General features: G+C 47.6%; 2 protein-coding genes and 1 long non-coding RNA gene across 4 annotated transcripts; 1 reads left to right on the top strand and 2 right to left on the bottom strand.

Moving 5' to 3' along the window:
* Positions 1-1,049: 1,049 nt before the first annotated feature.
* On the top strand, positions 1,050-1,604 carry LOC135367615 (uncharacterized). Its single transcript, XM_064600905.1, has one exon. It carries the CDS (start codon positions 1,050-1,052, stop codon positions 1,602-1,604), a length of 555 nt encoding a protein of 184 aa, XP_064456975.1.
* A 1,315-nt stretch (positions 1,605-2,919) lies between these two features.
* LOC135367385 (uncharacterized) lies at positions 2,920-12,405 on the bottom strand. Of its 2 annotated transcripts, XR_010414448.1 has the most exons (7): positions 12,289-12,405; positions 12,092-12,213; positions 11,922-12,032; positions 4,960-5,066; positions 4,605-4,889; positions 4,414-4,540; positions 2,920-3,523 (listed from the first exon to the last, which is right to left on the bottom strand). It is a non-coding gene; the product is annotated as an uncharacterized LOC135367385 (long non-coding RNA). The 2 variants fall into 2 exon arrangements; XR_010414447.1 differs by having other exon boundaries at positions 12,092-12,405.
* On the bottom strand, positions 5,699-8,435 carry LOC135367383 (sulfotransferase ssu-1-like). The gene has a single exon (XM_064600628.1). It carries the CDS (start codon positions 7,469-7,471, stop codon positions 6,605-6,607), a length of 867 nt encoding a protein of 288 aa, XP_064456698.1. The 5' UTR covers positions 7,472-8,435; the 3' UTR covers positions 5,699-6,604.
* Positions 12,406-12,765: the final 360 nt, after the last annotated feature.

Raw genomic sequence — 12,765 nt, 5'->3', positions numbered from 1 at the left:
TTTTGTGGTAGCTGTTTACCATACATGGGTTGTAGAAGTTACGTGAATTATGTACTAGCATATGAACCCCCCCCCCCCTTGTGGCAATAAACTGTGGCCGGGATTCCTGTGTCTTTCGAGTCTCAAAATATTGCAGAATGCTAGCCCAACTTTCTGCACGTGGGATATATGACGCCAATGAACCGCCTGTAGAATCTTGGACCATATTTCGACGAAAGCTGTTTTCGCTGGGTGATTGACCTCATCCGGGCTGTACTCTTTGATCACTGAGACAGCCTTGTATTGGGTTTTCCTTTGTATTGTTCCCTCACTCCCTCTTGGGTGTTGTATATGTTAGATGCGTGTATGTTCGCTGAGTCTCGCTGAAAACGTGCTGTAGGGTACGTAGCGTACACGCCTACTATTCTACACATCGTCTTGTATATACCATTGACACATTAAAATTAGTTTTGAAAAAAAAAAACGACTGCAGTGTCGATAAATAAAAATGTGGAACGATTGCTTTAGGTCTGCGTGTTCCAGCAATAGCAATACCTTCCGCTTTCTGAAGTCGTGTAATGTGTTGTCGTTCACGCCATCTGTGAACTAAGGTTCGATTCCTAGTTGTTGTTCTTTCTTTTTCTAGCGAGTCTTTATTTGGAATAAGACAGGTTGACTCTCGGGTGGGATAGCTCAGTGGGCAAACCGACGAGGAACGGAGCTCGGGGTAGTGGGTTCGATGCCAGGTCCAGGGTTAAGGCTTGGGGGTAGGCTTAAGCTGGGGCGCGCCGCGGGGAATTTAGTGGAAGCCGAGCAGTTGGCCAGCAGGGTAACGGGTGGGCAAAATGTGCGGGGGAGGATAGCTTAGTGGGTGGTAGGGGATAAGGACAGCCACAGGGAGGGAATAGGCAGCAGCCGGGACACACCCGAAAAGTAGGGAAAATGCCATCGATAACGGGCTTCGGGAATTGCAAAAGTATAAGAGTGGTGGAGGTGGCATTCCTTACTTGGAGGGCTGTCCCGGCTGCGACCTCGCGGGGGGGTTTTGCTGCCCAGGACGAGCTCTGCCCATGCCCAGGGTGAACTTTTCCTGGGTGCACCCACCCCTCGACGGTCCTCCCACCCACCCACCCACCCACCCACCCCTCTACCCACCCCCACGACGCTTCTTCCACCCACCCCCACGACGCTTCTTCCACTCACCCCCACGACGCTTCTTCCACTCACCCCCACGACGCTTCTTCCGCCCACCCCCACGACGCCTCTTCTACCCACCCCCACGACTCTTCTTCCTGCAACTTTTCTTGTGCCATGCTCATACCCACATCGAACTTTACCTGGGTGCACCCACCCCCACGACGCTTCTGGTGCCATGCTCATGCCCAGAGCGCCCCTTGCCCCACCTTGCCTCTTCCACCCAACCCCCATATCACCTTCACCCAGACTCCTCCAACCTCCCAAGCCACAGCTTACTATCCCATTATCTAAAAAGTCCCCACGTGGGACGTGGCCCTACCATAATCCTCTCCCGATTCCCGAGTTCCAGGGGTGGCGCCAGAGGGGGCCCTTGGATGCGTGGCCGGGCCGAGCCCGTTCGCCCTGGGGGTCCTACTTACTCCAACTGACCCACCAGGGGTCGGACACAGCCCTTTGGCCACATCTGCCTCCCTCGAGTCAATCCTCAGCTTCCTCTGGGTACTCCTGCTAACCTTAGCCCACCGCCCGCTGATATACCCCTGGCCTCTACCCTCCCGCTATCGAGCTACCCCCTGCCACTTGACCACCCATTACCCAACTACCCCCTCTCGTAGAGTGTTAGTCCCCGCCACCCACTAGGCTACCCCCGCACAAGACCCTCCCTGTAGCTACCCACCTGGCTCACCTAGGCATCGAACCCGGAACGTTATGGACTGTTAGTGGAGAAACAACCACCCAACCACCTGAGCTATCCACCCACACTTACCTGTTGTTCGAAGCTTCTACTTGTATCACGAAAGAAGTTCTCGACAGACTCAACAGATGGAGGTAAAAGTTTTTCTGGCATTCCACACTCGCCTAATGCCCCTCCAAAGTTCCTGCCAGCAGTCACCCCAGACACAGGAGATTCTTGCCTTCTGATCAAAATTAGGTAGATCGCTGGGTATCTCAATCTCACCCCCACCTCCTTTCTCTCACCTCGACACCGGGTAGAAGACAATGAATGCGAGATAATTTTTTTTTGTAAGACCACTTATACAACACAGTTAAACTACCGCAGGTTTCTAGCTTCAGTTTTAGCTCTACAAAATAGAGTTCTAGAAACACTACCAAAACGTGCATTTCGAAGTACGCGCGGAGCGCGCCGCACGAAGTCTTTCGTTCCTAATCCTTAAACCTGGGTGGAATTTAGAATTTTACTTGTAACTACCCCCCCTTTCGCTGGGACGACCAATGAATCACCAACCAGTCCACATTCAACTAATTTACAACCTGTGCACTCCGGGAGAAGCTCCAAACGTTGATGTGTATTGGAATGCCGCCAACCCTATGGACCGGGCTCTACATCTTCGCATTCCCGCTAACACTGTCCATGTGGTCTGAAGCCTATATATGTATGTATATACGCAGCAGAACACTGCGCTTCAACTTACCACCCATGGCAGAGCGTAACACCCACGTAAACTGATGGAGGTCCTTAACAAGGTGATAAAAAAAAAGAAAAAAAAAAAGAAAAAACGTGAAATATGCGACATTATATGCATGTCAGTGGAACAAAGTAACCAAACCGAGAACCACAGTCCATCCACATCGGCGCCTATGCATCAAGCCTATGCACCATTCCGTGAGAACGCCAGCAGAACAGTAGAACTCACTTTTCAGACCTTTGAGGATATCAGGCGACCAGAAGGTTTTGTGCGACCATAGTGTAAAAGTGTGACATGTGTAAGAAAGGAGCAAATAAAAAGATGCAGACGTGTATTTCTCAAAGCACGTTCTAATTACAGTATAGCGATTAACAGTGTCTGGGTACAATAAACCAAAAGTACGCCCTGCAAGCAAATACTGTTTGTGTTGTTTGTGTTATGTTCTCCCATGACGAGCAAGTAATGCGCTCCTAGAACGCTCAGCATTGTTTACTCAATGGTAAATACTACGCGATGGACTACGCCCCAAAAACCCCCAAACCTCGTAACGGAACCCCAAGCCCCAGCGATCGAACGAGCCAACCATGAGCAAAAGCCACCAACAGAGAACGACCATAACAGAATGCTCAAAAGGAGACCAACAAGACCAACCAGACAGTCAACGTAACAAGAGAACCATCAAGAGGATGAAACAATGGCAGTAGACCAGGATGAAGTCACCCCCCAAACCAATCATCCGTGAGTAGCCGCCTATCGAAAGTTCACAGGTGTTCACGTGTGTCAACACTGTTCCCTTTATGGGAAGAAGTAATGAAAGCGCAACAAAGTACATCACGTCCATTACGAGGATTCCTTGTGAAGTTTGCGTTGTGCCCCGTATACCGTCAATATTCAGCGTCCAGCCTGGCTTCTTGCAGCACCTGAAAGAGAGAAGTGTAAATAGGGCAGTACCTCTTTTATTAAACCAAAGATTTTTAGAATAAAATAACGAGTTCCGATAGCTAAGCATTAAAGCACAACGAATTTTCACCAGCTGTTCCGTTGAACCATTTCAGGGTAGAGCGCGCGCCAGAGCGTTAGGCCGATTTCTGGATCACGAAATAGGTCTACAACAAACCAACAAATGCAGGAGTAAATTTTACGAAGGCAATTTTACTCGTACCAAGAAAAAGCGCACTAATTAAATGAGTACGTCAGCTTTTATAAGGGCCTTCCGTCATTAGACTGGCACTGGCACTGGCGTATTTCTTCATGAGTGCGGCCCCTGCCATATATATCAAGAAGATATCGAATAAGAAACGTATGTCCATCTCTCAATATGTGCGTCCACCTCTGTTTGCTGCTATAGGGTGCCGCTCAAATGGAGGAACGTTCCGTGAACTTTTGTCCCAAGCTGTACCTTGGATACCACCTTTCAAGTACTAATGGTAGACAGCAAAACCGCAGGTTCTACACAGGTCCAATAATAGTAGTCGGGAATACGAAAGCTTAACAGTTTAACAGTTCGCAACTCGTAGTTTATGTAGGGTACGTTCAGCTGCCAATCTGTGCCAACCTGCTCATCCGTCCAGTTTTCATCCCCATCATCACGTTTTACCGTAAATTGCAGCGGCTGAACGAACAACAACAACAACCAACGCTCAAGAAATGCGGAACAAAATCCCAAGGAACAAAATTAAGAAAATGGGACAGATTGAACGTGTATCCGCACGCCATGTGGCCTTCAGATGACGTTCGTACTCCTGGAAAGGGGGTGACTGAACAGCTTCCTTTCCTCAAAATTTACTATAGTGAATGTTAAGTTGTGTACCTTCTATTTTAGGACAACGGTGAAAATAAGCCCGTCAGTAGAATGCAACCACGGACAGCATGCACCAGTGCAGCACCAGGCTCTGCAACACCAGCATGCATTATGCACCAGTGGCGACAAGTGGATCCTGAAACAGTAAATAGAATGGGCGAGTAAAATGTCCTGGTACTCCTGCCGCTGCTTCTAGTTACTGATATGCAACAACGTCCGTCGGGCATGGGAGAGGTTTCTTGGGAACAGGCAGCAATGGAAGACTGGATTCGACAACAGAGATCCGTGCAGGACGGCAGCAGCAACCTGTGGCATCACCTGTCGGCGCCTTCAATCACTGAGGGGTAGTAGCAGGGACCATGATGGAAAAACGGAGTACCCTTTCGAAACGTCGCAACTTCGCATCGTCATTTGCTGAACGTGCCTCTCTCCGCTCATCCATCAGCACGATGGAAGACTGATGTGAAGACGCAGCACCTGCAAAACTTGACGGACAAGACAATCAAGAAGAAATGAAGCAACTTCGGGAATGCCACTTGTGTGTACATTACATACAGTGGATGCAAGTGCACACTACTGATCCACTCTGATCCAACAGCGCTTCCCAGATGTATCCGCTGTATGTAGCTATGCATGGATTCGGAATGGTCCCGGACCTGGTCCTGCATTCGGAATGAACAAAACAATTCCATTTGCGCTACAAAATAACATACATGTTGCATAACCGTGGTGAGAATTCTAGAAATTACGCCGCGGCCAGTTCCCGGATGAGGCAACTAACCGGGGGGGGGGGGGGGACTCCATCATCGGCGGCCCCGTGGGGTCTTACTTTACACCCCACGGGGCATCCTCCTCCTGCACATTGACACGGGGCTCCTGCACATTGATATAACCGTCCACCCCCATTGCACTCGACTTTCAGTACTGCTTGGGCCCCTACCCCTACCCCTACATTTTTCCTCAAACACTGCTGCACAATTGTGACATGTTTTTAAATGTTCTACATTTCTTTGCACTCTTGTGCAAAGAAATGACTTTGCACTCTTGTGCTTTTCCACGGTGTTCCCTTGTGTGTTATGCTTCATCTTCATGTAGTTCAACCTGAGACTGCCGCAAACGCAACCTTAACAACCCCTTCTTAACCCCGAAGCCATCAGTGGAAAATTTATCTAAGATACTACAAAACGACGTGATCATGAGAAATTTGATGTCTGAGGCTGGAACAACATAGAAGGGACAAATACATACAACGCCTAAGAAATTACTTGCCTAAAATACTTGCCTAAGAAATTAACGATAAACTTTCAACAAAACAGACAGACTATACATGTTGCATAACCGTGGTGAGAATTCTGGAAATTACGCCGCGGCCAGTTCCCGGATGAGGCAACTAACCGGGGGGGGACGACGTCATCGGCGGCCCCGTGGGGTCTTACTTTACACCCCACGGGGCATCCTCGGGCGCACTCCCGCCAGACCTCCTCCTATCTTACCCACCCACACCTAGGCTACTTCCTGTCACCCCTTACAAACCCCCTCATACAGCTAACCCTCATACGTTTACCCAGTATCTACCCCCGAACCTTACACAGAGAGATCCCGTTTCGAACCAGGGTCTTTCTGTACAGAAGCCAAACGCTGTACCAACTGAGCTACCCACCCACGATAACTAGCGTGACAGAAATCGCTTATCAACGGAGCGCTGATAGCACGGAGAAAGAACGCCACGAGGCAAAGCGAAACTTCGCTCTCTGACAACGTATCAGGAGCGGCGCCATCTGTTGGTCCAGGAAATAATTAAAACCGCGGGGCTCGTCTGGTCGTGCTAATTTGCTGAATCGTACTGATCTTGCGCTCACGTGATGCTGTCGCTTGCCCGGCGGCTGTCAGCATGTCTTGCTCAACGCGGTAGCTCGGCTACCGCGTTTGCGTCCCACAGACCGTGTGGAGCCTTGGGATAATATAGGAGCGTGCATAAAACACCCTTGTGTTTTAATTGTTCGTCGGCCCAATCTTCAAGCCATCTGTACGTTTAGAGCGCCTGCGCTATCTCTGTGCAATTCAGTGTGCTGCACTTCCACTCAGAAGCCTGAGAAAGTGACAAGCGAATTGGGCTTATAGAAAATTTATCGCATCGTTTTGCTCTCTGGAGCACTATTACATATTATTTTACTGGCCGAAAATAAAATAAAAAAGCGATTCAGATTGCGAACACATCGTAGTCGTTCCACAAGTGCCTCATCTCTAAACCTTTAGTCCTCTCTACAAAAACGGAGTCCATCCTTTTCGATTGGCCGCAAGTAAAATAGTTCTTCCAGTAGCCCGCCGTTGAAACCCTCGTAATTGGCCCATCTTGCGTGCACATCTTGATGTCCATTATCCTGGAATGCGCCGGACCGGTGCCAATGTTCTCCAGGACCTCTTGAAGTAGGCCTATATTTTTCGCATTAGCCACCATGTCGTCCCTACCCAAGAATCCCAGGATTCTCTCGAGATAGAATCTCGACTCCATACGTAGATCTTCCAGGACCAGGAGGAGGACGTGGGAATCGTTCCTACGAGGCCACCAAGACATGACGTGCTTGAAGTAATCGTTACCGTGAACTTTGCCATTGAGAAAGATGTCGAGAAACTCGTCGAAGCGACCCTCAAGGTAGCCGTAATCCTCGGGATACGTGACGGCGTCGTCGAAGCTGTAAGCGCAGCAATCCTTCGGGTTCCGGACAGTGTAGATGTACTTGGCAAGAGGGTTGATGCTAAGTCTATAGTAGGGGAGATGCGTTCGGATAATTCGTGGTCGAGCAAGTTTCTCGATGTCTTTGCCACACCACTCAAGTAGGGGGATCTCGCTGGATATGGTGTCTGCTTTCTTTCGAGTCAGGAGGTGGAGCATGATGGCGATAGTTTTGAGGCCGCTGTTTGGGTACCCTGCTAGGATTATGTCGCCGTCCTCGGGTCTGTGCTTGGTGGCGTAAATAAAGTTCTCCCGCGAGAAAGAGATAGGGAGGAAGAGCCCGTCCACTTCCATGTAATGCGGGTTTCCCGTTTTTTCCAGCTTTTGGCCCATTCTGTCCTACGTGTGAAACGAAAATATCCGCCTATATAGTACCATCCGGGCGGGGCTTCCATAACGTCACCATGACTATCACTTTTCGTACAGTACGCATAGAGTGTGCCGAAGAGAAATACGCTTACCATCAATGGAATTATCGATGTTTTTCTTCTTCTCTTCTTCTTCGTCTGCCACCAGAAGGCACATTAGAAAACTGCTCTCAGATGAATACTGCAGCGGTGGATCAGACTGCCTTATGCTGGTTTTATTTTGTGCAGTTAACTGCTTATAACTAAAATTTATTGCGTATTCAGGGCATCCGCCCTTGTGACACCGCGGGTCACACTGATGATGATTTTACTTCATTACTCCCGCGCTGAATGAAATTTTGCAGACTGTCTCAAAGATACAAGAATCTGAGACAACGTCCTGCGGGTGAAACCATGACTTACTTTAACTTACTAGGAGCCACAAGAAAATGTGTTAGGGAATGTTGTACAAGTTAAGAAGTGTGTCGGAAAGTGTATCGCGTTGTTTTTGTTTCCTGTAAGGTGCAATGCCCTAGTACCTCGTTTTTCTGTAAAAAATAAACTACTACGTGATGCTGCCGTACGGGGACAGTGCCCTCGTCAAGTCACAGCGTGACTTTTTTGTCGCTGTCCCCGGTCATCTTTGTGACAAAATAAATTATTATTGTTATTATGACCTACTAGATGATACTAGCCAGGTGATAACCAGCAACTCCTACGCGCGGTCCGCGTACTAGGACTGGCAGCGCTCTCTTTCACTGCTTGCAAACAGAAGGGACAACCGGAAGTTGGCTAGGGTAGCGGCTGCATGGGGGCGCTGATGTCTCGCTGACACTGTCAGCGCCGACACAAGATCATGTCACTACCGGGGGGGATGACTAGTCTCGACTGGGAGTGCACGGTCAACTTATAAACACACACACACACATATACAGGGTGTTTGCTCTAACGTGTCCAGAAATTATATTTAAAGCGAGCGATAAAAGAAAAGCAAGTGATACTTTTCTGCTACTTGAGTAAGAAGCAGGTACTGCTTCACTATTAGCACCTGTTTCTTAGTCAAGTAGCTGAAAAGTAGCGCTCGTTTCTCTTTTATCGCTCGCTTATACAGAGAGTTTCCTTTTATCTGCAACAAATTTTCATAAAAAGCGGAGTTGCCTTAGGGCGGATTTAGTTTTGTCATTGAATTATATACTTGACGGGGCTGCTACTAGGAAACCAATTTTTCGCTCAATTAGGGGACTATTTAACAAATATATATTAAACAACTCTTTGGGGGGCACATTGCAACTGCAATATTAAAGCCTGATCACCACATGATCCGCATCCGCTCGAACCACTGATGAAGCACTAAAATAATATACATACAAGTATATACATTTCAGCAATGCTAAGCCCATATCGCCAATGCGTCCAATGCCAAGCCAACGCGCCCATTCTGCCAATGCGTAGCCCATATCGACAGCAACTCAAAGCTCCTAGAACTTAACTCCATATTATCAAAAATGGCGTCAACGCCATCGGTTACCATGTTCACATCTCTGTGCATCTACCAGGATTCTCAAATGCACGCAGACAAGTGAACCACTACACAAACTGTGCAATGCACGCTATGACTGCGGTTGTCCTATACATCTGTGCTATTACCCAGGCAGCACAAGTCGTCAGCCCACAATCGGGGCGTGGCCGAGCGATCCGCCTTCGTCGGTCCATACGATGCTTTGAAACACCGGGCCACTACACGCCTAGAGTCGGGATGCGACCAACTTAGGCGGCTTCCCGACGAGCACGGGATTCGCTGTTTCCCCACCAAATATTTTTACCCAATATCTACATATTAGAATGTATTTCAATAATCACACCATGTTTCACAATGCAAAGTTTTATTGATGACACTCCGAAACACTCAAAATAGGCGTGAACTTCGCAAAAGAGAAAAAAAAGAGAAGGAAATATGTTCTATGAAACCTAGCTCTACATACAGCAACATTTTGTCATCAATAAAGCACAGGGGGTTCCCTTTATAAATGCGAGCCCATGGCGCTGCACCAGGGCTTGTCTTCCGTGAGCCCCTTGGTCTTTATCCCCAGTGCCTTCCAAATAGCGGCTAACTGGCAGTAGATCCGTTACTGGGTGACATCTCTGTGTCTTGCTTGCAGTTTTTCTGTAATAATAATGATAATAAAAAGAAACATGTTGCTTTGGGATGCAACCTGCATTGATAGTGTAACCGCACCAACTATATACAGGAGGAGCAAAGAGCAAGTTGCCACTTCAAGGCCACCATATGGGTTAGAACAATAGAGCCTGAAGTTTTCGTGAAATGCCTTTTTCTAAATTCAGGGGGGTTACAAATCGGGTAAATAAACATGTGCACTAAATTCATGGGAGTTCATGTTGAAAAACTTGCAGATGCTAAATGCGGGGAGAGGTCGGGCTCAGTTACTCAAACTCAATGGTACTGGTTCGGTAGAAACGGTAATTAACTGAATTTGCGGCCAAACATTCGTGTACAGACGTCTGTGATGACAATTTGCCAGGTAAAAATCGGGTTTCACCCAGAAGGGGAACTTTCAATACGGGAAAGAATCGAGTTTAACCCTGAAACTCCGTGCTTAGTTATGACGGACTGCTTGGTGCTAACGGAAACTTGACAAACACCAACTTAGGATAACACAGTTCGCGCAAGAAAAAAATAAAATAAATAGTTCGAACCCTAAAAAAAAAAAAAAGAGTTGCCTTTTCTCATACATTTCCTTTCTTGCTTTGAGACCTTGTTATATCGATGTGGATATCCGAAGTATTTTTGAAACAAAAACAACACAGTATACCAGATTGTAATTCTTGCAAGCAAACATCACAGCGAGATTGGTTCATAGGGTTGCAACCGAAGTGTAGGCTGGATTCTGAAAGAGGAAATAGTTTCGGGTCAAGCTTAAACTGTTTGAAAAAGTGCACCACACCACACACATTACTGAATGCAGAGCAAATAGACTTGCCGTTGTCAGCACGGCATGACAACATCTGCTAGAAAAATATTAACCATTACTAGAAGAAAGGCTCGGAGGCAGAAATCTTGCGATGGCCTCTTCATCACGGTATTGATTTCTTTTATTTCTTTTCGCACGGCCCAGTGTCCAGTGTGACACTTTGAATTGAAGATCACGATGGCCAATTGGCGTTACCCGTCATATCGCGCAGATGAATTGCACGCAGAACTTATTCGCTAACGAATTTGTTGTTCTTCGTAACTTTAATATTGCGCCTAACCACGAAAACTTGCCTTTAGCTGAAGATGTCCAGGCCTCCAGCTTTGTAGGCAAGCTGTCAACCTGAAGAAGTGGTTATATTTAGTCTGAAGTCAAATACACTATACGTGCGCTTCTACACTTTACTGAACCAATCTTTTTTTTTTCCAAAACATAACCTGTCATCCGAAAAGCAACGCAAAAAGCATAATATGGGGCACTAAAACCGAAAGCACGTTTTGACTGCTAAGTTTTGAGAGAAGCCTTCCATAGAGAGCTGTCATGCGCATGGTGAAAACCACCCAAGTGTAACGTTTATCATTGCGAGGAGTACCATATAGAAAGGAATCTGACTTACCTGGCGATGAATCGTTTCAACTATGTCGAAATTCCACGCTAGTTTCGGTGACGCGGCAGAGTATACATTAACACGGGCGGGCGATGGGATCTCCGGCCCTACAAACACGACGACCCACTGGTCGAGCCACATCATTGGACAGATTGGAAACGGTGGGGTCATGCAATTGCTACAGTCGGCAGTCGTGAAAAAGAAATCCGTTCCTGCGCCTCGGTGGGTCTCATATGTGACTGATTATCAGTTAGTGATCGGAGCAGCATCGGGGTGCGATCCTATATCTTGATCACATGACCGTCAGTCGGTAAATGGTAAGGGCACCGTCTGGGGGACGATCTTATGTTATCTTGCGCTCTACCTCCTCCTTTTCCACACGACTGCGAAGTCCGACAATATCGCCCGTTCAGAAGCCGACGCCATCATTGCGTTGCCATTCTTTCCGCGGTTGCCTGTGCTACCTGGGTAGTTGTTATAGCACTGCTGTAGATCACAGGCACTTTACCTGAATGTGCCGAAAAAATGCCGTAATCCTGATAGCAATAACGTCTTCCACCTAACACAGGTGCAAACGTGCTGATTGCAACCCGCAGGCGTGGGCTGAACAGGTCTCTTTGTCTGGTAATTTGTCTGCTGTTTCAATTAAGCTGGTATTTCGTATTTTGTTTTTATCAGGAGTCACCATACAAAAAGAGATATTTTTGAAACAAGCAGCAACAGGGGACGCCTCTGTATGTTAGCTTGAGCACCAGAGCTCCATTCTAGCAGAGTAACAACTGCATAAAATGGTAACAAGGCCAGTAACCAGAAAGAAGCATGGCAACCTGTGACATCACCTGTTGGTGCCTTCAATTGCTGAGAGACAGCAGGAACCACCATGCAAAAAGAGATCTTTTTGAAACAAGCAGGGCCACCTGCATATGTTAGCTTGAGCACCAGAGCAGCACCTGCAAAAAATGGTAACAAGATCAGTAACCAGAAAAAGCATGGCAACCTGTGACATCACCTGTTGGTGCCTTCAATCGCCGAGAGACACCAGGACAGACCATGCAAAAGAGATATCTTTTGAAAACAAGCAGCAACAGGTAACACCTCCATCTGATGGCTTGAGCACCACAGAGCCCCACTCTAACAGAGCAGCACCTGCAGAAAATGGTAACAAGACCAGTAACCAGAAAGAAGCATGGCAACCTGTGACATCACCTGTTGGTGCCTTCAATCGCCGAGAGACAGCAGGACAGACCGTGCAAAAAGAGATCTTTTCAAAACAAGCAGCAACAGGTAACACCTCCATCTGATGGCTTGAGCACCACAGAGCCCCACTCTAACAGAGCAGCACCTGCAGAAAATGGTAACAAGACCAGTAACCAGAAAGAAGCATGGCAACCTGTGACATCACCTGTTGGTGCCTTCAATCGCCGAGAGACAGCAGGACAGACCGTGCAAAAAGAGATCTTTTCAAAACAAGCAGCAACAGGGAACACCTCCATCTGTTGGCTTGAGCACCACAGAGTCCCACTCTATCAGAGCAGCACCTGCAGAAAATGGTAACAGGACCAGTAACCAGAAAGAAGCATGGCAACCTGTTACATCACCTGTTGGTGCCTTCAATCGCCGAGAGACAGCAGGACAGACCGTGCAAAAAGAGATCTTTTCAAAACAAGCAGCAACAGGGAACAC

This window comes from Ornithodoros turicata, chromosome 8, assembly GCF_037126465.1.
Source record: "Ornithodoros turicata isolate Travis chromosome 8, ASM3712646v1, whole genome shotgun sequence".
In the NCBI taxonomy this organism is placed as follows: domain Eukaryota; kingdom Metazoa; phylum Arthropoda; class Arachnida; order Ixodida; family Argasidae; genus Ornithodoros; species Ornithodoros turicata.
This window is presented reverse-complemented; position numbering and strand designations above follow the sequence as displayed.